Source organism: Micromys minutus (assembly GCF_963924665.1).
Source record: "Micromys minutus genome assembly, chromosome: 11".
NCBI classification, from domain to species: domain Eukaryota; kingdom Metazoa; phylum Chordata; class Mammalia; order Rodentia; family Muridae; genus Micromys; species Micromys minutus.
Genome location: NC_137980.1, coordinates 23581806 through 23609098, shown reverse-complemented (window position 1 = coordinate 23609098; position 27293 = coordinate 23581806). Strand labels below are relative to the sequence as shown.

General features: G+C 37.0%; 1 protein-coding gene across 1 annotated transcript in view; it reads left to right on the top strand.

Moving 5' to 3' along the window:
• The window catches only part of CCDC18 (coiled-coil domain containing 18), a gene marked incomplete at both ends in the record, with an annotated part of 91761 nt that overhangs the window by 56408 nt on the left and 8060 nt on the right, over window positions 1–27293 (top strand). Inside the window, 8 exons of the mRNA XM_080925512.1 lie at window positions 577–719; window positions 2457–2620; window positions 4290–4503; window positions 10657–10756; window positions 11995–12111; window positions 19835–19978; window positions 23287–23490; window positions 25201–25338. Of these exons, the coding sequence (XP_080781638.1) occupies window positions 577–719; window positions 2457–2620; window positions 4290–4503; window positions 10657–10756; window positions 11995–12111; window positions 19835–19978; window positions 23287–23490; window positions 25201–25338 (1224 nt within the window). The remainder of the gene's footprint in view (window positions 1–576; window positions 720–2456; window positions 2621–4289; window positions 4504–10656; window positions 10757–11994; window positions 12112–19834; window positions 19979–23286; window positions 23491–25200; window positions 25339–27293) is intronic.

Below are 27293 nucleotides of genomic sequence, written 5' to 3'. Positions count from 1 at the left end.
TCAGGGGTTCTGACAACTTCACATAGACACACATGCAGGCAAAACACCAGTGCACATAAAATGAAAATAAATTATTTTAAAAAATGAAAAGAGAAAGATATACTATTTTGTGTATTTCTTTCCCTTCTCCTTGTTTACATTTTTTCCTTTTTCTTACTTGTGCTAAGGAATGAATCCAGGCCTCTCATGTGGGGCAGGCGTGCACTTTTTGTCACCTGGACTCCTCAATTCTTACCATTCCCTTTACTCTTGCAGATGTGCCACCACTGTCAGGAGACAATGAATAACTTCTCTTAAAAGTTCACTTTGCTGTTACTGTTTCAAAGCATCCGCATTTATATTTTAATTTTATTATTATTAAAGTTAATTTTTATGTTGCTGAGATTGGCCCTCTTCCAGCCTCCATCTTTCCAGTGTTTGAGCTGTAGTTATGTTCCACCACACCACAGTTTACCTGGATTTTTAGGATTACATCTAAAACTAAATTATAGGTTAGACTACAAAGAAAGTATTTTTTTTCTGAATAATGTTGGCTTGTAATTAAATTTAAGCACTAAACTGAAAAATACTTACTAGGTATCAAAGCAAGAACAAGAGCTTCAGAAACAAAGGGAAAGTTCAACAGAAAAGCTGAGAATAATGGAAGAGAAATATGAAACAGCCGTACGTGATGTAGATTTGAAAAGGCAAAAAATTATCGAGCTAACTGGTACTGCCAGGTAACATTTGAATATAGTAGTTTATTGACCTTCTCAATTTTTTGTTGGTTTTAGTTTCAGATGTGGTAATTGCACTGAGGTATTTTTCTGAGGAATTAGCTTCTTCATAGCCTAAGTTCCTGTAGCAGTTTCTTGTATCTCCCTCATATTCTTCATTTTATCTTTATTATACTACATTTTTTGCTTTCTTATCTTAAAATATGGACCCTATTTAGTTTATTTTAGGGTTTAGACTCTCAGGGGACCTAACTGGATGTTTTAGGTCTTGTTGTTTTGTTTCATTTGGTTTTTCAAGACGGTTTCTCTGTGTAGCCCTAGCTGTCCTGTAACTCACTCTGAGGACGAGGTTAAAGGTCTGTGCCATCACCACCCAGCCAGGGACTTAATTGTATGTGGGATAAATAAAATAGTCTCAGCCTTGACTAGACATTCAAAATTATCTTAGTAAACCGGCATAATTCTACCCCATTTATACCAGTAGCAGTCAAATGTGAACTTACATGTGGGAACTAAAACCTTCTGTCCCCAGATTTCCTTTCTCCTTGGCACGGATTAAGTACTAAGACAGGGCCTCTGGGCTTAGAGTAGTACTTGCACAACCAGATACAGTGCCAGTGACATATTGTTCCTTCAAGATTTTTCCACTAGTGACAGTTGTGAGGCCGTGAAGACTTGTCACACTCGAGTTATCCTTGAAACACAAGGATACAAAACACAAGAAACACAAGAAATGTTAAATTTCCAATCAGGCCATCACTGTTTTCTCCTAACTGAAAACCTCTGCTGTGCCCCTTGGAGCTCACACATCTGCTGCCCTTTCTCATTTCTCTTACTACAATACATCTCTGACATTACCATGGCGACATTACTAGTTCTCTTGCAGGCCTCTAAAAAAAGAAACTTTTCCCCAGGTTCTTGTACCAAAGAGTCAAAGTTGTAATCTGAACTAATGTCATCAGGAAATGTTCACCTGACTTACTGTTCTCTCCAATTTCAGCTCTGGTTAGTCAGTATTCATTTAACTGGTTCATGTTATGACTTGAGTTTTCTTTTTTAAAAGCTTTCTTCTCTGATTATTATATTTTTATCATATGTCACACATCCCCATAGTTTACCCTAGAGCTCACGGTTTCTAATATTTACTATTATTTCTAATATATTTCTATTCCAATACCCTTTTTGCTTTTTTTCCTGTTTTGTTTTTGAGACAGGGCCTTGGTATGTAGTTTGGTCTACTTCAAATTTACAAACTTGTTCCTCTTATTCCCTCCCCACTTGAGCTGAGATTGTAGCTATTACTCTTCTTTACTGACCTAAAAATCAAGTTAGTCATTAAAATCACTCTGTTGGCCTTCTCTTTGGTTTATACTGATCAATCTAAGAATTTCTAATCATTTTTAAAACTAAAAAAAAAAAGCATCTTGATAATAATTCTTAAGTAAAAATCACTGATTCTGTATGATTAATATGGTCTTTATAATTTATTTTGCCTCTTCATTACTGTTTCAGATAATGGAACTATTATGTGCTTATCTTCGCATGCTCTCAATCTGTAAGAAATTTTATAAAGTTATATATAGTTAGAATGAAAAATTTAAAAGTATAGTATGTGACTTAAAAATCTAAGTGGAAATTTTGCTAATGTTTAACCTAATAAAATGTGCATACTTAAAGTAAGAGACAAGTCTTGGTTTAAAGTATCCAATTACATGTTCTATTGTTTGTTTTTTTATTTAGGCAAGCCAAACTTGAGATAGATCAGTACAAAGAGGAACTGTCTAAAATGGAAAAAGAAATCATTCATTTGAAACGAGATGGAGAAAATAAATCCATACATCTTTCTCAGTTAGATATGATTTTAGATCAGACAAAAACAGAACTAGAAAAGAAAACAAATTCAGGTAAGCAAATAGTTAGCTGGATTTAGGTTAAATACAGTATCTGTGGGTATGTATGTGTGGTGGTTTGGATAAGAATGGCCTCTCTATAGGCCCATACATTTGAGTGCTTAGTCATCAGGAGTGGCACTACTTGTGAAGATTACAGGCTGTGGCCTTGTTGGCATAGGTATGGCCTGGTTTGAGGAAGTATGCTACTAGTGGTGGGCCTTAAAGCTTCAAAAGTCCAAGCCAGACCCAGTTTGGCTTTCTTCTGACATTTTTGGATCAGGATATAGGTCTCTGTTGCTACTTCATTTTCTGCTTGCCTGTCATCATAGTCCCTACCACAGTGACAACTAACCAAACTTCTAAAACTGTAAGCAAGCCCCCAGCTATATGTTTTTCTTTTTTTTTCTAAGAAATATTTCTTTTTATTTTATGTGCATTGGTGTTTTGCCTGACTGCATGTCTGTGTGAGTGTGTCAGGTCCCCAGGAACTGGAGTTACAGACAGTTGTGAGCCACCATGTGGGTGCTGGGAATTGAACCTGGTCCTCTGAAAAAGCAGCCAGTGCTCTCCATTGCAGAGCCATCTCTCCAGCCCAAACATTTTCTTTCTTAGGAGTTGCCTTAGTTGAGATATCTCTTGATAGTAATAGAACATTGACATTATATTTAAGTGGAATAAATTGAACAGTTGTGGTGATGGGGCTACAAGGGACCATGTTCAGTATTTTGCCTCTTCTAGATAAATTAAAGTAGATATTCTTATCTATAAAGTTCTATCAGATTGGTTTGTTTTTGTTTAGATAGAATCTGGCTGGCACCAGAACTACATATGTAGTGAAGAACAACAATGAACTTTTTTTTTCCAACAAGCAATTTCTTTGTTTATTGATCTGCCTGTCAGGTTCTTTTATGCAGACACAGGTTCTACAATAAAACTCTAGTGTTGCCTTTTATGGCAGTAATGATGCAGTATGCTTCCCAGTGTTGTGAGGGCCTCACACTGGCCTCGAGGTTCCAAGCTGGTCCCTCTCCTTCAAGTTGTGTGCTTTCAGAGTCATGATCAACTTTCTCTTCCTGAAGATGGTGGCATGATGGCCCACTGGAGGCCACAGAACAGTGAACTTCTGCTCCTCCTCCTTCCCACCTCTCTAGTGCTAAGAGTAATATACGGGTACCGACATGTCCAGTTTATCAGTACTGGAGATTAAATCCAGGGCCTTGTGAATGCTGGGCAAGTAGTCTTCAAACTGAGTTTCATAGATTCCAGCTCTCAGGTTGAATATTCTTATGTTTGTATATGCATGCATATGTGTGTGTTTTATTTACATGTTCGTGTGATTATGTGCATTTTGGTCTATGTGCATGTGGAGGACAGAGTTTGAAATTGAGTATATTCCTGGACTGCTGTCTATCTTATTTTCTGAGACAGGGATTCTGACTGATTGGCAGGGCTAATGAGCTCCAGCAATCTGTCTGTCTACACTAGTACTGAATAGGGTTAAAAATACAGCCCTATGTATGTGTGTTTGGTAACTAAACTCAGATCTTTATGATAAACAACTGGCACTTTAATAATTAAAGTATCTTCTCTGCCCTTTGAATATTATTAGTTATACTTATTCATAAAGTTCTTAATAAAAATGCTTTACAATTATTTTTAAATGATTTTATCTTCTTAATAGTGAAGGAGTTAGAAAGGTTACACCACCAAACAGAAACTGAACTAACAGAAACCACGCAGAAACGGGAAGCTCTCGAAAATGAACTACAGAATGCTCATGGAGAATTGAAAAGTACCTTAAGACAACTACAGGAGCTGAGAGATGTACTACAAAAGGCTCAGTTATCATTAGAGGAAAAATACACTACAATAAAGGATCTCACTGCTGAGCTGAGGTGAGTCAAATAATAAGAAAAGAGACCATAATTACATATATTTCTTTGATTATTTTGAGTCACTGGATCATACCACAAAATTTATCATTGAACTATAAATGGCCCAACTTCTCAACTGCGTTTCTTTCACTCTGTTTTAGAAGCTTGCTTTGCCTTTTGACCATCCTATGATCCATCTAAGCAAGTAAGAGAAGTTGCTGTGGCTGCTGATACTCCTGTTCTCATTCTGTGATCAGCTTCACACTGTCCAAGTAGCTTTTAAGGAAAAAGTGAAAATTAAAGAAAAATTAGGCAAGCGTACAGAAGTGACTAAGAGCCATATATTGTTAATAGTAACTCTGTACGTACTGACCTTTCTTTGTCTTTTAGGAGATAGGGCCTCACTTTGTAGACCAATCTGGCCTTAAACTCAGAGATCCCCCTACATCTGCTGACCAAGTTCTGTGATTAAAATATATATACTGGATATATTAAACCCTTACTTAAACTAGGATTATACCAGGGATGTAATATATAGTCTTATTTCGTTAAAACAAATTTATATGTATTTTGTTTTTTTTATGGTTAAGCAAGAGCTGCAAGATGACCCAGAAAATTAGAATTAATACCCCAGGATTTAGTACAGGACTCCATGCTCTATGACCGCATCCTTAGTAGATTTCATATACTTTTAAAAACTCTATCAAAAATAATTTTGAATTTATTTCTCCAGTTTTGACTTCTTATCTCTAATTAATTAATGCCCAACTACTTACCTTTTGTCTCCATGTGGATTTAAAAAACTATTCAGTTATTATAGTTTGTCATTGGTGGCTCACACCTTTAATCCCAGCACTATGTAGACAGAGGCAGGCAGATCTCTGAGTCTATAGAGTGAGTTCCAAGACAGCCAGAGATATATAAAGAAACCCTGTATCAAAAAACAACAAAACCTCCCAAAGTGAAACAAACACAACAAAACATACCAATCATTACATTTTTAATTTTAGTTTTATTAAATATTTTTTAAATTTTTATGAAAGAATTTTCCTTATTCAATGGATCTGATTATGGTTTCCCCTTCGCCCAACTTCTTTCAGATCCATACCACTCCAACCCATACCCATTCCATTCTACTCCCTTTCCTTCCCTCTCTCTCTATAGAAATTGAACCAGCAAAATAACAACATAAACAAGCAAACAAGCAAAACCCATAAGAAACACATATACACAGAAAACTCCACAAAACCACAACCAGAAACCATATATACAAATAAAAGACCAGCAGGCCAAAAGCTAGCCAAACAAAGCATTATTAGACAAAAGTTGACAAAAATACCATTGAGTTCATTTTGTGTTGGCTATCTACTGTCAGTAATGGGGCCGACCCATATCTAATGAATTGTGAGTCTATGTCCACTTTCCCCTTTCTGTACTGAGATCCATATATCTTGAACCTGTGTAAGCCCTGTGTGTGGTACCATAGGCTCTGTGAGTTCATATGTGTACCAGTAATGTTAAGTCTAGAGTCATTTATTGCCTCTGGATCTTACAAATTTTTCCTTCCTCTTCTGCATAGCTCCCTGAGCTCTGAGGAAAGAGGTTTAATAAAGGCACCCCATTAGGACTGAGAGTTCCAAAATCTCTCAGTCTCTACACCTTGTTCAGTTGTGGGTCTCTTTGTTAGTTTTTATCTAATACAAGAGGAAACTTCTCTGATAATGGATGAATGAAGCACTCATCTACAAGTATACCAGAATGCCATTAGGACTCATTTTATTGCTCTGTTCTTTCGCAGAACAATGGTATTTGTTTTTTCCCTAGGGCCATGGCCTATCTAGTCCTATTCAGGTTCTTGGCCACCCCAACAGTGTCAGGCATGGGTTCCATCTTACAGAGAAGGCCTTCAATCCAATCAGAGAGGGGTTGGTTACTTCTACATTTGCGCCACTATGACACCAGCATTTCTTGCCAACGGGTCACTTTTAGATTGCAGGGATTTTAGCTAGGTTGATGGTTACCATTTCCTCTAGTAGGATGCAGAGTACCTTCCAGTTCATGAAAACCAGTCAGAAGGGATGCAAGAGGCTCTAGTTAGGCACCAGCTCAACTCCATGTTCAATGAGATACATAGGTGTTGTCTTCAGTAATAGGGCTTTGCCATCAGTTTATGGTGAGGAACCAGGAGCCTTGGCAGTAGCCTGAGATGTTTGAGGCATTGTCTCCCCGTTTATTGTGACTCCATTTATGTTTCTCGTGTGTGTATGTGTGTGTGTTCTATCTAAATTACATTCTCTTTGACCCCTGAAATGACTTTAGTGTTAGTTGCCCCTCCCCATATCCTTCTCTTACCCATCTTCCATCCCTCTTCCAAATTAATACTCTCACTCCAGTCTCCCCTTATCCTCTATAACTATCTATTCTATTTCCTCTTTCTTGGGACAGCCTTTTCTCCTCACTAGTTGTTTACAAGTTACCCAAACTTTGTGGTTATATTGATTGGAGCACACCTGTTGCTTAAAAGCTAAAAGCTAACATCTGGGCTGGGGAGATGGCTCAATTAGTTAAGAGCACTGGCTGCTCTTCCAGAGGTCCTGATTTCAATTCCCAGCAGCCACATGGTGGCTCACAACCATCTATAATGGGATCTGATGCCCTCTTCTGGTGTGTCTGAAGACAGGGACAGTGTACTCACATACATAAAATAAATCTTTTTTTAAAAAAAGCTAACATCTACATAAAATAGAAGACATTTATTTTTTGGGGTCTGTGTTACTGCACTCAGGATGTTTCTTTTTTTTAGCTCTATCCATTTACCTGCAAATTTATATCAGATTTTAATAGCTGAATAATATTCCATTGTGTAAACATACCACAGTTTCATTATCCATTCATCTTGGCTGTTCCTGGTTTCTTACTGTTTTGAATAGAGCACCAGTGAACATGGATGAGCAAGTATTTTGGTAGTAGGATGTAGTCCTTTGGGTATATGTCCAAGAGTAGTATCTTAGGGCATAGATCTATTCTTAGCTTTCTGAGGAACCACCATACAGATTTGCCTAGTGATTGTACAAGTTGCACTTCCACAAATGTTCAACTGCTCCCCTTTTCTCACATCCTCACCAGCATGAGCTGTTATTTGTTTCACTGGTAAGATGAAATCTCACAGTAGTTTGGATTTGCATTTTCCTGATGACTAAGGTGTTGAATAATTCTTTTCATGTTTCTCAGTCATCCCGTTTTCATCCTTTGAGATCTCTGCTTAGTTCCATGTTACAGTTTTAATTGGCTACTTGATTACTTGATGTCCAGTTTTTTAGTTCTTTATATGTTTTGGATATTAGTCTTCTATTGGAAGTGTAGAAGTTAACAATCTTTTCCTGTCTGTAGCCTGGTGCTTTGCCTCAGATGTAGCCGTTGTCATGCAGAAACTTTTCAGTTTCATGGGGTCCCATTAATTAATTGTTCTTAGTGCCTGTGCTATCCCCGTTCTGTTCAGAAAGTCATTTCCTCTGCCAATGAATTTAGGCCTAGTCCCCACTTTCTCTTTTGTCAGACTTGGGGTATCTGGCCTTATTCTAAGATCCATTTGGAGTTGAGTTTTGTTTGGGGTGATAAACACAGATCTCTTTGCATTCTTCTGTACACCGCCATTTAGTCTGACCAGCACCCTTTGTTGAAGACGCTTTCTTTTTTCTAATATGTATTTCTGTTTTGTTTTTACCAAAATTCAGGTGACCATAGGTGTGTTGATTTATGTCTGGGTGTCCAGAAGGGATGAGCAGGCTGATACAGTGCTGAGGGTGAGAATGGAGAGACCGTAATAGAGGACAGGGAGGATCATGAGAGTTGCCTTCCTAGGTACCAGTGAATGACACAAAGCAATAGAGTTGGGCAGGAAAGGAAGGCTGGGAAGATCCACAGGGGAACAACTAAGCTGGATCTTACCAAAGGTTTACTCATTTATTTTGTGTTCACATAGATGGAGGTGTGACATGTGTCATGATGTACATGTTGAGGTTAAAGGACAAATTGTGAGCATTTTTTCCTTTCACCGTATTGGTCTCAGGGATTAAGTTTAGATTATCAGTCTTAATATCAAGTGTGTTAGCTCCTGAACCATCTTGTCAGCCTTCTGTAATGGATATTTTAAGAGGCATCTCAAAAACACTCGTTTTTTTTTTTTTTTTTTTAATAACTCTGCCCTGCCCATCTTCCTTATATGATTGTTTGTTGCGCCCAACCTTGACCAGCAAGGAAGACACGACCCGGGGAAGATCTTCTTCAAGCAGTTTATTCAGGAGCCTTGCACAAGCTTCTTCTTCAGCTTCTGCTTCTGGCTCCACCCCCGAGGGAAGGCCGGCACAGGCTTAAATCCCCTTGCACCTACCAGCCCCCCGTAAGCCACGTGGGCCCTGCAGATAGGCTGCTTCAATGGGGAAGCAGGCAAGCTGAACAGGCACAGCCAAATAAGGTCTTGTTTGCTACTGAGAGCACTCACCATCAAGGAGGTAGAAGGCGGAAACCAGCACCATCGCGGCGCCTTACAGCTCTCTACAATTGCTGAAACAAGAAATGTGTAGACTTATCCTATGCTTTTTAATCCATTTTATTTGCAGGCTTCCTCTTTCTTATTTGCACCTTATTTCTAAAATATATTATAAAGTCCACATTGACTTTGCGTTACCACTATGCACAGACCATTATAGTTTCTTTCATGGTATTTGGCTGGATCTTCCTAATGGGCTCCTTGTGTTCTTGTTTTTATTACTAATCTATTTTCATAGATTATTATGTTTCTGATTATAAATATAAATCAGATTATATTGATTTTTAATGACTTCCTAAAACATCCCCAGTGAAATCTTAATTCCTTTCAAATGGAAACATAGAGATACAACTTCATTTCTAAGTAGATTGGTCCTTACCAAAACAAAAAAATCAAAAAACAGAAAATACCAAGTATTAGGAAGTATGTAGAGAAATATAATTCCCATTTATTGCTAGTAGAAAACCAAAATGATAGCCACTGTGGAAATAATTACAATTTCTTGATAACTGAAACATAAAATTATCATTTATAATAATAATTCTCCTAGTCATATATCTAAAAGCATTGAGAATGGTTCTTTGAATAAGAATTATACACAAGTGTTTATAGCACCTCTCTTCACAGTAATAAAAAATGTGTCAATTGGGGCTGGAGAGGTGGCTCAGCAGTTAAGAGCACTGAACGCTCTTCCAGAGGTCCTGAGTTCAATTACCAGTAACCACATGGTGGCTCCTAACCATCTGTAATAGGATCCGATGCCGTCTTCTGGTGTTTCTGATGACAGAGACAGTGTACTCACATAAATAAATAAATCTTTTTTAAAAATGTGGCAAGTTGTCACCATTTGCAAATGGGTAAAGAAAATATGGTGTATACATCCAAGGAGTATAGTTTAGACAGAAAAGCAATAAAATAGTGATAATCTATGCTACAAAGTAGATGAACCCTGCAAACTTATGCTAAGTCAGAGAAGCCAAGCACATGTGGAATAATTCTGTTTATATGAATTATTGGTGTTTGCCAGGAACTAAGGGAAGAGATAGCAGAAAAATAACCCCTAAATGATATACAAAACAGTACTGGAAACAGATAATGGGGTTGCTACATGACACTGTGAATGTAGTTAATTTAGTTGAATTAAAATGTTCAAAAGGATAATACAGGTTTTTAAAATACCAACCCTGTATGATCATGTTTTATTTTCCTAGCCTCATTTCATACTGTTCTTGCTCTGTTTTGTTTTGAGGGGTGCGTGTGTGTGTGTGTGTGTGTGTGCATGTGTGTACATTCGCATTGTCCTATATGTGGGAGCAGCACATGGTCTGTATGGTCAGAGAGTGATGCTGGTGTCTTCCTCAGTTTCTCTGTACCTTATATGTTAGGGTAAGACCTGCCTAGATCTAACCCTGAGTAAACTAGCCAAATTGTTCCAGAGAACCATCTCTGTGTGAGTTAACTTTTGTTGTCAGTCATTTTCTTTATACATCATTCCTTTGGTTTAAGTACTGAATTACACACAGTCTTTAGCTTTCACTTATGGGAAACAATAACAATTATTTCTCTTTTAGAAGTTATAGTATTCATGTAATCTATTTTGATCTTTTTCTTTTGACCAATTTTAGAGAATGTAAGATGGAGATCGAAGACAAAAAACAAGAACTTCTTGAAATGGACCAGGCACTGAAGGAGAGAAACTGGGAGCTAAAGCAGAGAGCAGCTCAGGTTGTTCTTCTCTCCTCATATTTGTAGAAGTTTTCTCCCGTGGGATAATCATAAAGGGTTTTTTAATTGCCAGTTTTTTCTGGATGTAAATATTTAAGGTTAGAAATACAACTAATTTTTTAAGACAAATTGCTGTTTGACCAGTTTGGCCATGAGTTTATAATTCTCTTGCCTCAAAGTTCCAAATGCTGGGAATATAGATACTTGGCTGCAAGACTTGTCCTCCTGGGAACTGAATAGGAAGCTAAATTCTTTTTTTTTTAATAAGATATTTTATGTATTTACATTTCAAATGTTATCTTCTTTCTCGGTCCCCCCATCATCCCCTGCTTCTATGAAAATGCGCCCCCTCCTATCCACCCACTTCCACCTCCCTGCCCCGGCATTCCCCTACACTGGGGCATTGAGTCTTCACAGGACCAAGGGCTTCTCCTCTCATTGATGCCAGACAATGTCATCCTCTTCTACATATGCAGCTGGAGCCATGGGTCCCTCCATGTGTACTCTTTGGTTGGTGATTTACTCCCTGGGTGCTCTGGGGGTTCTGGTTGGTTGATATTGTTGTTTCTATGGGGGTCCCTTTCAGTTCCTTCAGTTCTTCCCCTAACATCAGGGTCCCTGGTTGCATCAGTCCGATGGTTAGCTGCAAGCATCCTCATCTGTATCAGTAACACTCTGGCAGAGCCTCTCAGGAGACATCCATATCAGGCTCCTGTCAGCAAGCACTTCTTGGCATCATCAGTAGTAACTGGGTTTGTTGGCTGCATATGGGATGAATCACCCATAGGGCAGTCTCTGGATGGCCTTTCCTTCAGTCTCTCCTCCACTCTTTGTCCCTGCATTGGGAGGTAAATTCTTTACGATTAAAATACAACTTAGCTCAACTAGTGAGTACCTTTTGAGAGTAAGTGTTCACTTGCAACCCTGTATATTTTTTTTATTGTATATCAAAAGAACATGGGTTTGAACATATTACTGTGAGCTAAATGTTGAGGAACAAGGCATTATTTAGCAGTTTTTATATCAATATAAATTGATACCTGAATCCTTTTATTTTATTTTACATCTTAAGTTTCTATAACTATACATATGGGAATTTAAGTCCCTACTTGAAAAATACTTCATTTGGAATAAGCTTATCACTTACTGATTTCTGTAGTAAATGTATATTCTAACCACACAAGTGTTTGCATTGTAATAAAATTGAGCAACCAGCATGATATTACTTTTGTATTCAGGTTACACATTTGGATATGACCATTCGTGAACACAGAGGAGAAATGGAGCAAAAAATAATCAAATTAGAGGGTACCCTGGAAAAATCAGAATTAGAACTTAAAGAATACAACAAACAGGTAATTATTTTTAAATTTTATATCTTATATTGTTTAAAAAATAACACCATGACCATGTACACCCCCACACTGTTTTTGTTGTTTGTGATGATGCATGTTGCCGTGCTACCCAAGTTGGCCTTGAATTCCTTGCCATGTGGATTTTTACCAGCAGAACCTGAAGTTCAGATCCCGTTGGTACACTCACAGTTTTCAGAGAATCTTTCCTCCTGGGGGATGTTTAATGTTGAGCAGGGTTTGAAACTTGGATTAGGCAAATGCTTCCAGAAAAAGTAGTAGCTATTCCACCACAGAGGGAAGTCTTTGGAGTCTGTGACTCTGCCTGGTCTACACGCTGTAAAACTTTTGGTATACAAAAAGGGGAAATCCCTGGAGTAAAGGAAGCCTTATTGTACAACTGACTGCTAGTCCAAGAATCAGCTTCAATAGTATAAAAGATAAGAGATCAAACTTCAACTGAGTAACTTTCTGCCTGGTAAACTTCAATACTAGAGGACCCCAAAAAACCTATTCCAATGCTTGTATTTTATTTAACTAAAAATGCTTTTCTGGACTGGGTGTGGTGGCTCATGCCTTTGATCACAGCACTTGGGAGGCAAGGGGCAGGTGGATCTCTGTGAGTTCAAAGTCAGCCTGGACTACAGAGTGAATCAAAGACAGGGCAAGGCTCTAAAAACAACAACAACAAAAATGCTTTCTACACCTCCCTTTTCTGTGCCTGTATTTTCTATTAAAAAAAAAACAATACTTTTAACATGTAATTTTAAGAACAGCTCATACAGTTTTTTAATTTTTACACTAGATTATTCTCTAATTCTGTTTACATTTTTGCTGTATGATTAGCAATTTTTGCTGTATGATTAGCATTTGTATCGCTTGCTCTTCACATTGTTTCTAATATTTTTACCTTTTAAGATAGCTTCTTTCTTTTCTCCCTGTTCCTCTTTCTTTTATTTAACTTAGTTATTATTTCTGTCTTTGTTCAGTTTTTAACTTCAGAGTTTACATGATTTTTGTCTTTTTTGTTTTTGCTTTTATTTATTTATTTATTTATTTTAAACAACTTTATTTTACAAAAAAAGATAAATGTACAGATTTTAAGCATTTTTTGCATAAAATTATACAATACATTTTTGTCAGTACTTTTTTTTCAGATTTTAAAATAATTTTTACATAAAACTGTATGAATATGTTTTTTAGTCAGTACTTGATTTTTTTTTAAAGGTTTGATAGTATGCATTGAAAATTTAATAGTTACAATGAGCATAAAGTACATGTAAAACAAAATGTAACATGGAAATAGTCAAAGTTTTCTTGTTGTATAAAGATTTTTTTTGTTTTGTTTTCTTTTCTTTATTTCTTAGACTTCATACAGTCTGTGAGTTGTTTCTGGGGCAGTGCGAGCCTCTGGGGTTAGCATCCCACTATCAGTGACTGCATATTATGTCTGTTCTTTTGTGACTGGGTTATCTCACTCAGAATGATATTCTCTAGATGCAGCCATTTTCTTAAGAATTTGGTCAAGTCATTGTTTCTGGTGGCTGAGTAGTATTCCATTGTGTAAATGTACCACAATTTTTGTATCCATTCATCTTCTGAAGGACATCTGGGTTCTTTCCAGTTTCTGGCTATTATAAATAGAGCTGCTATGAACATTGTGGTGCATATATCTTTGTTGTGTACTAAGGTGTCTCTGGGGTATATGCCCAGAAGTGGAATAGCTGGGTCTTCAGGTAGTATTATGTCCAATTTTCTGAGATTTTGCCAGAGTGATTTCCAGAGTGGTTGTATTAGTTTACAACCCCACCAACAGTGAAGAAGTGTTCCTCTTTCTCTGCAGCCTCGCCAGCATCAGCTGTCATCTGATTTTTGGATCTTGGCCAATCTGACTGGTGTGAGGTGGAATCTCAGGGCTGTTTTGATTTGCATTTCCCTGATGGCTAAGGATGTCGAGCACTTCCTCAGATATTTCTCAGCCATTCGATAGTCCTCAACTGAGAACGTTTTGTTTAGCTCTGTACCCCATTTTTTAATAGGGTTATTTGATTCTCTGGTGTCTAGCTTTTTGAGTTCTTTGTATACCTTAGATATTAGGCCTCTATCTGATGTGGAGTTGGTAAAAATCTTTTCCCATTCTGTTGGCTGCCGTTTTGTTTTCTTGACAATGTCCTTAGCCTTACAGAAACTTTGCAATCTCATTAAGTCCCATTTGTTAATCTTTGACCTTAGAGCTTGAGCCATTGGTGTTTTGTTCAGAAAATTTTCTCTTGTGCCTATATGTTCTAAAGTTTTCCCTACTTTCTCATCTAATAGTTTCAGTGTATCTGGTTTAATGTGGAGATCTTTGATCCACTTACATTTGAGCTTTGTACAAGGAGATAAGAAAGCGTCTATTTTCATTCTTTTGCATGTTGAGTGCCAGTTGGACCAGCACCATTTGTTGAATAGGCTGTCTTTTTGCCATTGAATGTTTACGGCTCCTTTGACAAAAATCAGGTGACCATATATGTGAGGACTCATTTCTGGATCTTCTATTCTATTCCATTGATCCACATGCCTATTTCTGTACCAGTACCATGCAGTTTTCAGCACAATTGCCTTGTAATATAGCTTGAGGTCAGGGATAGTGATTCCCGCAGATGTTTTCTTGTTGTTGAGGATGGATTTCGCTATTCTAGGTCTTTTGTTGTTCCATATGAAATTGCACATTGATCTTTCCAATTCCATGAAGAACTGTGTTGGAATTTTGATGGGGATTGCATTGAATCTGTAGATTGCTTTTGGTAAGATGGCCATTTTTAAAATGTTGATCTTTCCAATCCATGAGCATGGTAGATCTTTCCATTTTCTGAGATCCTCCTCAATTTCCTTCTTTAGAGGTTTGAAGTTCTTGTCGTACAGGTCCTTCACTTGCTTAGTTAGAGTCACACCAAGGTATTTCATAGTTTTTGTGACAATTGTGAAGGGTACCTTTTTCCTAATTTCTTTCTCCACATGTTTGTCCTTTGAGTATAGGAAGGCTACTGATTTTTTTGAGTTAATTTTGTATCCAGCCACTTTGCTGAACTTGTTTATCAGCTGTAGGAGTTCTCTGGTGGAGTTTTTGGGGCCACTTAAGTACAATATCATGTCATCGGCAAAGAGTGATGTTTTTATCTCTTCCTTTCCTATTTGTATCCCCTTGATCTCCTTTTGCTGTCTAATTGCTCCAGCCAGGACTTCCAGTACTATGTTGAATAGGTAGGGGGAGAGTGGGCAGCCTTGTCGAGTCCCTGATTTTAGTGGGATTGCTTCAAGTTTCCCACCATTAAGTTTGATGTTGGCTGTTGGTTTGCTGTATATTGCTTTTATTATGTTTAAGTATGGACCTTGGATTCCTGTTCTTTCCAGGAGTTTTAACATGAAGGGGTATTGAATTTTGTCAAATGCTTTCTCAGCATCTAGTGAGATGACCATGTGATTTTGTTCTTTGAGTTTGTTTATATGGTGGATTACGTTGGTGGATTTCCTTATATTAAACCGTCCCTGCATCCCAGGGATGAAGCCTACTCGGTCATGATGAATGATCGTTTTGATGTGTTCTTGGATTCGGTTTGCAAGGATTTTGTTGAGTATTTTTGTGTCAATGTTCATAAGTGAGATTGGTCTGAAGTTCTCTTTCCTTGTAGGGTCTTTGTGTAGTTTAGGTACGAGGGTTATTGTAGCCTCAAAAAATGAGTTGGGTACTATTCCATCTGATTCTATCTTTTGGAATAGTTTGGAGAGTATTGGTGTTATGTCCGCAATAAATGTCTAATAAAATTCTGCACTGAACCCATCTGGACCTGGGCTTTTTTTGGTTGGGAGGCTTTTGATGACTTCTTCTATTTCTTTAGGTGTTATAGGGTTATTTAGATGGTTTACTTGGTCCTGGTTTAACTTTGGGATCTTGTATCTGTCTAGGAATTCGTCCATTTCCTCCAGATTTTCCAATTTTGTGGAGTATAAGTTTTTGTAGTAGGATCTGATGATTTCTTGAATTTCCTCAGTTTCAGTTGTTATGTCTCCACTTTCCTTTCTGATTTTGTTAATTTGTATACTCTCTCTTTGCCCTCTAGTTAGTCTGGCTAGGGGTTTATCAATCTTGTTGATTTTCTCAAAGAACCAACTCTTGGTTTGGTTGATTTTTTTTCAATGGTTCTTTTTGTTTCTATTTGGTCTATTTCTGCCCTAATTTTGATTATTTCTTGCCGTCTACTCTTCTTGGGTATATCTGCTTCCTTTTGTTCTAGGGCTTTTAGCTGTGCTGTCAAGTTGCTGATGTATGCTCTCACCAGATTCTTTTTGGAAGCTCTTAGGGCTATGAGTTTTCCTCTCAGTACTGCTTTCATTGCATCCCATAGGTTTGGGTATGTTGTGTTTTCGTTTTTATTGAATTCTAGAAAATCCTTAATTTCTTTCTTTATTTCTTCTTTGACCCTCCTATCGTTTAATAGAGCGTTGTTTAGTTTCCATATGTATGTGGGCTTTTTGTTGTCTTTGTTGTTGTTAAAGACCAGCCTTAGACCATGGTGATCTGAGAGGATGCATGGGAGTATTTCAATCTTCTTATATCAAGTGAGGCTCGTTCTGTGTCCAATTATGTGGTCAATTTTTGAGAAGGTGCCATGGGGTGGTGAGAAGAAGGTGTATTCTTTTACTTTAGGATAATATGTTCTGTATATATCTATTAATTCTAGTTGGTTCAAAGTCTCTGCTAGTTTTGCAATGTCCTTGTTCAGTTTCTGTTTCCACGATCTGTCCTTTGGTGAGACTGGGGTGTTAAAGTCTCCCACTATTATTGTGTGGGGTGAAATCTATTTTTTGAGCTTTAGTAGGGTTTCTTTTATGAATGTAGGTGCTTTTTTTATTTGGAGCATATATGTTAAGGATTGAGAGTTCCTCCTGACAGATTTCTCCGGTAATGAGTAAAAAGTGTCCTTCCTTATCTTTTCTGATAACTTTTGGTTGGAAATTTACTTTATTGGATATTAGAATAGCCACTCCAGCTTGCTTCTTGGGGCTGTTTGCTTGGAAGTTTTTTTCCCACCCTTTTACTCTGAGATAGTGTCTGTCTTTGTCTCTGAGATAAGTTTCCTGTATGCAGCAAAAGGCTGGATTTTGTTTATGTATCCAGTCTGATAGCCTATGTCTCTTTATTGTGGAGTTGAGTCCATTTATGTTAATAGATATCAAGGAATAGTTGTTTCTGTTTCCTGCCATTATTGCTTTTGTGGGTTGAGTTGTGTCTGTGTCTTTTTCTTCTTTTAGTTTTCTTGTTTAGGAGTTTTCTTGTTTTTACTAGGCTGTATTTTCCCTCATTGTATTGGGTTTTCCACCTATAATTCGTTGTAGTGCTGGGTTTGTGGTCAGATATTGTGTGAATTTTGATTTGTCTTGAAATATCTTCGTCTCTCCATCTATGGTGATTGATAGTTTTGCTGGGTATAGCAGCTTGGGCTGGCACTTGTGCTCTCTTAGGGTGTGCATAATGTCTGTCCAGGCTCTTCTAGCTTTCATAGTCTGTGTTGAGAAATCGGGTGTGATTCTGATTGGCCTGCCTTTATATGTTACCTGACCTTTTTCCCTTACTGCTTTTAGTATTCTTTCTTTGCTTTGCGCACTTGGTGTTTTGACTATTATGTGTCGGGAGGTATTTCTTTTCTGGTCCAACCTATTTGGAGTTCTGAAGGCTTCTTTTATGCTCGTGGTCATCTCATTCTTGAGGGTAGGGAAGTTTTCTTCTACGATTTTGTTGAAGATATTTACTGTGCCTCTTAGTTGATACTCTTCTCCCTCTTCTATTCATATTATCCTTAGGTTAGGTCTTCTCATTGTGTCCTGGATTTCCTGGATATTTTGGGTTAGGAGCTTTTTGTTTTTTGCATCTTCTCTGGCTGTTTTGTCTATGTTTACAATGTTGTCTTCCGCCCCCGAGATTCTCTCTTCCATCTCTTGTAATCTATTGGAAATGCTTGCTTCTGTGACTCCTGATTTCTTTTTTAGGTGTTCTGCCTCTAGGGTTGTCTCTTTTAGTGTTTTCTTTATTGTGTCAATTTCCGTTTAAAATTCCCTCTTCCATTCCTTCATCTCTTTGATTCTGTTTTCCTCTAGTTCTTTGAGTTCTTTGAGTGTTTTTCTTGTTTCCTCTTTAAAAGCTTCTGAATCTTTTTGCTTTTCCTCCCGTTCTTGTTTAAGCATCTCTATCAGCATCTTGAGGTATGATTTCAGGCCTGCGTCTTCTTTTTCTGGAGTGTTTGGCATTCCGATGTTTGCTCTTATGGGAGAGCTGGGTTCTGGTGTTGCCAGGTTCTCTTGGTTTCCTTGGGATATACTCTTTCGCTTTCCTCTTGCCATTTTGTTGTCAGTGATATGTTCTCGCCTTTCCCTTGTATCTGGTCTTTGTCCCTGGATCTCCACTGGTCCAGGTGGCAGATGGGCCCAGCCCTGTTCTATGCCTCAGAGTCGCCGGGTGGGAATATTTATTTATTTTTTATTCTATGGTCATCAGTAGGAAAATGGATGGAAATTGTTATATAAAGGGAAATAAGCCACAAACAGAAAAGCAACTGTTGCTTGTTTACTTTTGTAGAAGGAATCATTTCAAAGAGGAATTATGACACTAGAGAGGTGACTCAGTGGATAGTGTGCTCACTGGTCTCAGCACCCACATGGTGGCTCACAAACATTCTTAATACTAGTTTCAGAGGATCTGGCCTCTGTGGGTACCTGGCCTGCATGTGGTACACATATATAAAGGCATCCAAATACTCATACATATAAAATAAATCTAAAGACAAAATTTAGAATAGAAAGTAGCCAAACTAGAGTTACCAGGAATATTAAGAGAAGGTAATTCAGACTGAATATGAATTAGCAAAGTACAGAACTGTTTCTATTAAAATGACATATGAACCCATTATTTTGTATGCTAACTAAAGGAAGGATTATAATTTAGATTTTTATCTTTTAGTGAATTTTTAAGTGTGCAGAAAAATGTATAATCATCTTATTAAGTATAATTTATATACTTATAATTTATGCTTGTCTTAAAAAATACCTTTTTTTGGTTTTTTGAGATAGGATTTCTCTGTGTATACTTGGCTGTTCTGGAACTTGCTTGGCAGATCAGGCTGGGTTCAAAAGTACATATATATCTATTTTACTGTGTCTCCCAGGTGCTGGGATTAAAGGTGTACACCATCACACCCAGCTAAAAAAAGTAGTTTAACCTAGACATTTAGTTTTAGTTTATGTGAGAGAGTGTTTTGCTTACGTGTATGTTTGTGCATCATGTGTCCTCATGAGGCCAGAAGAAGGCACCAGATCCCCTAGAACAGGACTTTCATGCATTTGTGAGATGCCACATGGGTGCTGGGAACTGAACCTAGGTCCCTGGCAAAATCAGTAAGTACTTTAACTATTGAGCCATCTCTCTAGCCCCAGAAAAATAAATATTTTTCTATTTTAATTTTGGCTTTTTGTTGTTATTCTTGTTGTTTTTGTGACAGGATCTCTGTATTGTCTAACTTGGCTTTGAACTCCTTACTCTTCTCCCTCAATCTCTAAAATGCTGGGATACAGCTATGTTCTGTCTCTTTTTAGACATTTTAGAGATAAGTGTTAAAATTTAATTTAGAACACAAATATGAGTAAATAATATTTTCTTAGTTGTGTTAATAATGGCCATCTGTTTGAAATTCAGGTTGAAAGTTTAAATGAAAAGTTGCAAAACGCCAAAGAACAGCTTAGAGAAAAGGAGTTTACAGTGCTCCAGAATGAGCAGGAGATATCACAACTAAAAAAGGAAATTGAAAGAACACAGCAAAGGATGAAAGAAATGGAAAGAGTAAGTAAAGTATTTTCCACATAAGAGAAAAGTAATGCAATGAATGTGCATTAAACACCTTGGTTTGAGAACAAAGAAACTGTGCTCTAAGTTTTTAAAACTATTTATGTCAGATGTTACTAGTTCTTTTGACCTTTAAATTTTTTGATTTTTCTGGCTTTGATATAGGCAAGGACATAGTAAATCCACAGAACCTGCTTTAGTATCAGTTGAATGCTTATTCAGTTTAAACATGCCATGCAGTGGAACTGGAGACACAGCACCAAAAAAACGAGAACAGCATTATTTCAGCCAAGTGCACCGTGTTGCTAGAGGAACATAGTGATTGATGACTTTATATTAGTTTCATGTATATTAATTGTTGAATCTATTCAAAACCATGTCTTTTTAAAATGTGAATCTGTTTCTGTGATCTCTAATACACATAACTTTTCCATTGTCAAAAACTCAATTGTTGTAATTTCACAGTAATTATTGGGTTTGATTAATTATACCTCTCCCCATAGGATTTAGGGTGGACACTTTGTCTCCTTTTCATTCCTGTTTTCTAAACACCCAGAGCTGTCTGTTATATAGTAAGCATAAGCTAGCATGTATTGAGTCAACTATAAACATAACTCAAGCAGAGACTCTTAAGAGCAAGTATGGAAACTAGTGAGGTGGAAGTGATTAATGCCCTGTCAAGTTGGTTCCCTGCCAGTGAGCACCTGAAAGTATGGCGTAGGTAATTATGCTCATTTATATCCTGGCTCCATGCCCAATACCACTGCCTTTTTCTCCTCTTCCTCCTTGAAGTCAAATGCCATCACCCCTAACCTGCCTTGTTGTGCTGAATTAGAACTGACTTTGTATTGTTTTTTTTCCTAAGAAGCAGTACAAGTTGATTATCCAAAAGGTTTTTAGCTAGTATTTTGAGTTTCTGAGTTAATTACTGTTTCATTACTTATCATATATATCTTATCGGAAGATAATTTACAGACTTTTAAGTAAGTTTACCAAACACTTTTACAGTGTGCAACTTTCTACCTCTGTCAAATTAAATAAAACTCACAAAATTGTTTCTTGCTTTTTTGTTTTTTTAGTATTCGAGATGAGAAAAGCTTTACCTGTCTTTTACTAGGAATTTTAACAATCAATTTAATAATATTTCAGAGGGAATAATAACTGGAGTGACAAGTTTCCTTCATAGAGAATTCACAATCCAGCTGTGTAGATTGAATTTTAATTTTGAATTAAATAGTGAATTGAATAGTGAATTGTAATTCTATATTCTATACCAATATTTATCTGCCTGTCTCTCTCTCTATCATCTGTCTGTCTATCTGTCTGTCTGTCTGTCTGTCTGTCTGTCTATCTATCTATCTATTTATCTATCAATCATCTTTGGAGTATGTACTCATGTATGTAAAACCTCTAAACAACCTCAAGAGGTCATTTCTCAGGATTCTCAAGAATCCACTTGTTGGTTTTTGTTGTTGTTTTGTTTACAAGTTTTTACATAGCCCAGACTAGTTTTGAACTCTGTGGTAAAAGATGACCTTAAACTGTCTTCCCGACTCTTCCTCCCCCCACCTCCTGGGATTGCACTGTGTACTCTACTGTGCTTGGTTTAATGTGGTGCTGAGGAGAGAACCCAACTTGTGAGTATGCCAGTCAAGCGCGTTACCACAGGAGCTGCACACTCAACTCCTCTCACCTTTTTTCTGTGCAGCCCAGTTACTTTGGAGAGTCAAGTGTTAGGATTTGGGGTATTTGTTTGTGTGTGTGTGTGTCTTTCTGGCCATAGTATTTGATATTGTTTCATAAATGTTATATACCTTATGGTAAAGGGTTATAGAACTTACATATATTAAAGTCAATATTTAAGTAAGACTTCTAAGTTGGTAACATATATCTCTAATCTGGAGGCTCAAAAAGAAGGATCTCGAGTTGAAGGTTAGCCCAGACTACTCTCTGTCTTTTAAGGTAGCCTGGGCAAGATCGCCCAAGATAGATGAGTAAATGAAGTTCTTGCAGTGGGTGTGCATGCTTGTTTTTCTAGCTAATCAGAATGTTGAGACAGGAAGGCTACAGCTTGAGACCAGTCTGGGTAACTGTTTCTCAAATACCAAATGCAGTTTTTAAAAAGCAGCTGGGGATGTGTCTCAGTGGCAGAGCACTTGCTCAGTATGTTGAAGCTCTGGATTTAATCCCTAGACTAAAAAAGTTCCCACTTTGTTAGAGATTTGTTATTTTATTATGATTAAAGCTTTTTAAAATATTAACTTGTTGCATGTAATTTTAAAAAATACGCTACTGCCTTCCCGGGGCTTGGCCTGTGGTCTGACCTCTCTAGGTTCCCTTAGATCTATCCTAGCTTAGATTAGGATCAATTACAACCCTGGAATCAACTACCCCTGAAAGACCCCCTCAGAGAGGAGACCCTCAGTCTAGTCTCGGGATACCAAACCCCCAAGAACTCATGAGAAACCGTCCTTGCTGCAATCACACAAGGTTTATTGAAATCCAGCGCTGGGGTTGAAACTCATATCCCACGTAGGGGTAGAGGAGTTTGACCCCGAGTGACTGGGAGAAGGGGATTTTAAAGTAAAAAACCACAACCTTGATGGGGGTGGGGGGAGTATGTCATTGGAGAATACCGAAAATACCAGTCAAGAATCGTAAGGGAAATACCCGGTTTCTCAAGATTGTTTATGATGTGTTATTTAACTTTTATGTTTTTATGGTCAGTCAGTTTCTGAAACAGAGTCACCCTGACCTTAAGGTCATAAATTCTTTATGGTCAGCCAGTTCCTGGAATAGAAGGATAGTATTGCAGAACTGGCTAGCCTACATTTTTGGCTCTACTCTACCTGCTAGGGGTCTTCTACTTTACCTGTTAGGGAGTTAGGCTTTATCCTGGTCTTTCACCCCTAATCCTGGAAAGCTGGGAGCTACTGTCTGCTCTTCTCTGCTCCCTCTCTGCTCTCTTTTGCTCCTCCCAGCTAGCTTTGCCAAAGCCTTGCAAAAGATCCCACTCTTTCTCTGGGTCTCTTTTTTTCTTCTCCTGGGAACTGGAAGTCCCACCTGTTTCTTCCATCCAGCAATTGGTTCTGGGCCTTCTTTATTGACACATTCAAGAACCAATTAGGGAATCAGCACCTCTTTCTACATTAACTTATAGTGGTACATATTCATTTTATTGTAGACTTTATAAAGATATAATTTTTAGGGGAATTCTCTTATGAAAACAAAATAGTAAATCATAAGTATATATTTTATAACTATAATTTTCATTTTGAAACCCACAAATGTCGTATGCTTTTCAGGTTATGAAAGAACAGGAAGAGTATATTGCTACCCAGTACAAGGAGGTCATTGATTTGGGGCAAGAATTGAGGCTAACCCAGGAGCAAATGCAAAACACTCATTCAGAACTGGTGGAAGCTCGTCGCCAAGAAGTCCAAGCACAGAGAGAAATAGAAAGGCTCGCTGATGAACTGGAGGACATAAAGCAACTCACTAAAGAGAAGGTGAACCCATCTAAATAATGTTCTATTACTGAAGAATTTTAAAATTTTAATTCCTTCTTAAAAGAAGGCAGACAATAATGCTCATTACTAACCACCAGTACTTAACCTTTTTGTGTTGTACTGTGTTGTACTATAGTTTGAACATATTTTTTTAATTATCATATATTCATTCTAATATGTGGCGTCTTGGAGAAAAAGAGACAAGTAGGGAAGAGGGGGGCTGGGGAAGGGAAAGAAGTAAGAGAATTAATTGGTGTTGGGGTGGGTTTGACACAATATGTGATAGAAATGATTTATATATACATTATTTTGACATTTTAGAAATTCAAGGACTTTTTATAACTTTGTACTTTCACATTACTGTGGTGGCTCGAATATGCGTGGTCCAGCGAGTGGCACTAATAGGAGATGTAGCCCTGGAGGGGTGTGGTCCCATTGGAGGACGTATGTCATGGAGGTCATGGGCTCTGGGACCCTCCTCTTAGCTGCCTGGAAGTCGGTCTTCTCCTGGCTGCCTTTGATCAAGATGTAGAACTAATTCTTAGGTCCTTCTCTCCCATCATGCCTGCTCACTGCCATGCTTCCTGCTCTGATGACACTGTAAACCAACCTTTTTAAATTAAAATTACATTTTAAAAGTTTTTTTTTAAAAAAACCTTTTAAAAATATCCTTTATAAGAGTTGCTTTCTCATGGTGTTTCTTCACAGCAGCAAAACCCAAACTAAGACAAATACCACAGTGATAATAAAATAGAAGTATATATTTGGTATAATTAATTACTCTGTAGTAAACCATCATGATTAACTTTTTAATGAAATATGTTTTCTAGTCCCCACTACAGTTGTCTTAGTTACTTTTCAGTCACGGTGAAGATATATCATAATATATTTCATGTTACCAGACTGTCCACTTAGAAATGGTTAAAATAGAACCAAGTGAGGTAGCCTCATTTATAATCCTAGCACCTAGTTGACCAAAAAAGGGGAGGCTCTAGGTTGACGCTAACATGGCCTGCATTGTGGGATACTATTTTAAAAATAGTCACTTTTATGTTGTGTACATTTTGCTATGATTTTTTAAATAAAAAGTTAATAGTATTGTAGTTAGGTTTTAAATTCTTATAATATAATATTTTATAAAAACCTTCAAAAATGAACTCTGGCCATACTAGTTCTCAATAAATTGAGTTACATAACACTTTAGACGTTCAAGTGTTTAAGCCATTGTCAAAATTAAAAACTGTTCCAGGAGATCCAACATGTGTGGGTACCAGGCACACAAATTGCGCATATGTGTATGTGTACGTTTATGTGTGTATATATATTCAGAACAGAACATTCCTACAGATTAAAAAAATACAAATCATTCTTGTAAAAGCAAATAATTTATATGGTGAGAAAAATGAACAGACACACCAGAGAGCAGGCTCTTATTTGCCAAAGTGGAGATAATTATTTGCCAAAGTTCAGCATTTCATGCTTTTTCTTTGTTGTTGTTGTTTCAAGAAAGGATTCACTCATCAGCTTATGTAGAATATAATGTACTTCTTTTGGTCATCTCTGAAATGTTTGTATTCGAAAGTATACTGTATAATAAGCACATGTTTTTACAAGAGGACTAGCTTGCTTCTGTTAAGGCACTGAGCTGATTTAGCTAGATAAACCAAATAAGCTACCTACATTACTTTTATTTAATGTGTCATTTTTAAGGAAGCTCATGGAAATCGTTTGGCTGAAGAACTAGGGGCTTCCCAAGTACGTGAAGCTCATTTAGAAGCAAGAATGCAAGTAGAAATAAAGAAATTATCTTCCGAAGTAGAGTCTCTGAAAGAAGCTTATAATTTGGAGGTAAAGAAAATTAAATTTGTGTCAGCAGCTCCTGCTAAAATGAATTGACTTACTAGGATGAAAGTATGAGTCTAGTTTCTGAAGTGCTCACTGTAATCTTTGATGCATTCGTAATGTAATTATAATACATTTTGATCTTCATTTTAAGCTAAATACATCCCCTACCCTTAATGTCCTTGAACTTAAAAGACTCTCTGGTTATGCTAGAGGTAGTTCCTGAGGCAGGCATCCTGAATCCAAATTCTGTTTCATAACTAAATAATTGAATAAGTTATTTAATCTCTCCAAGATGTATATGATGATACTAGTTATTTCATAAGCCTGTCATAAGGAATCAATTAATTACTCTGGTAAGTTCTGGGATTAGAGCCTGACTCATAATTGATGAAGAACTTGTGAAAAACAAATTTGAAATACTTATTATAGACACAAACCATTTTATATCATATGAAAATACAGTACAGCACTTGGTAATTTCTAACATCTGTTCTGATAGTTAGAGAAGCAACACTAGAGCCATTTTATCAATATATTCTGAACCTTTATTAAAATGAACAGTATTACTAATTAGAATTTTTTCTTTCTTTTAAAACATTTGAAAACATTACCAAAAACCACTGTATATGTTCTAAATAATATTGTGTTTGGTGCTAAGAAAGTATTTTTTTTCTGTAAAACAAAGGTTAAAAGGGCATTTGTATTGCACTTCCCCCTTAGAACAGTGTCTCTCTGTGCAGCTCTGGCTATTGTGGAACTCTCTATAGACCAGGCTGGCCTCAAACTCACTGACACCCACCTGTCTCTGCCTCCTGAGTGCTGGGAGTAAAAATGTGTGTGCACTAGCTACTATTCCTACCTTTGTATTAAACTCCTATTGAGAGTTTAGTAACAATTTGTGAGACACTGGGGATGGGAAAAGGGGACTTGTAACTATATCTTATTTAAATGCATTTAGATTCTTTTAAAACATAGTGTCTGCAAAATAAAACACATTGTCAAGCTGAATCCACTTTTTATATGTTTTGTAATCTTTAAGGGCAACTATAGTCTATCTCAAGTATTTGCCATTAACTGTTCATATTTTCTAATTTATTGTCTATAGTTACCCATTTTAAGCTATTTTAAGCTATTAATTTTATAAATTACCTAAAATTAATTCTAAGCAGATAGTTCATAATTTTTTTAAATGGTTCCAGGAGCTGGAGCTCCTAGAATGATGATCTTGTAGAGGTTTCAGGTTCATTTCCCAGCACCTACATATAGCAGCTCACCACCGACTGTAACATCAGTTCTGAAGGGATCTGACATCCTCTTCTGACCTCCATGGGTACCAGGCATACATGCAGCAAAATACTCATACACATAAACTTAAAAAATGAAATAACCTTTAAGGTTGGAGAGACAGTTCAGCAATTAGGAACATAATTGATCTTCCAGAGGACCCTGGTTTGATTCCCAGCACCTACATCACTGGTTGACAACTACCTACAACTCTAGCTCTAGTATCTCTATGCCTCTGGCTTATTTAGAAGTTTACTAACATAATTACACACACAGTTAAAAATAAAATGAATACTTTAAAAAGAAGTTTTAGTGTTTTTAGTAAATGGGGATAGGGATATTTTTAAATATGACAACAAATTTATATAATTTATATAAAATATTTTTTCTGTTAACAAAGATTTATTTTTAAGATGTGTGTATTATTTCTATATACAATGATTGGACTGAGCCAGGCACACTCGCACATGCCTATAATCTCAGCATTTGAGAATCAGAAGTTTCGGCTCATCCTTGGCTACATAGCAGTGTTTTAAGGCCACATAGCTATATGTGCCCATGTCTTTAAAAACCCTAAAAATAAGTATACATATAAATCAAACAAAAAGATATAGCATTATAGGTACAGTTTAAAAGGGAATTTCCAGGTTTTATTTTAATTTTATGTATATGGG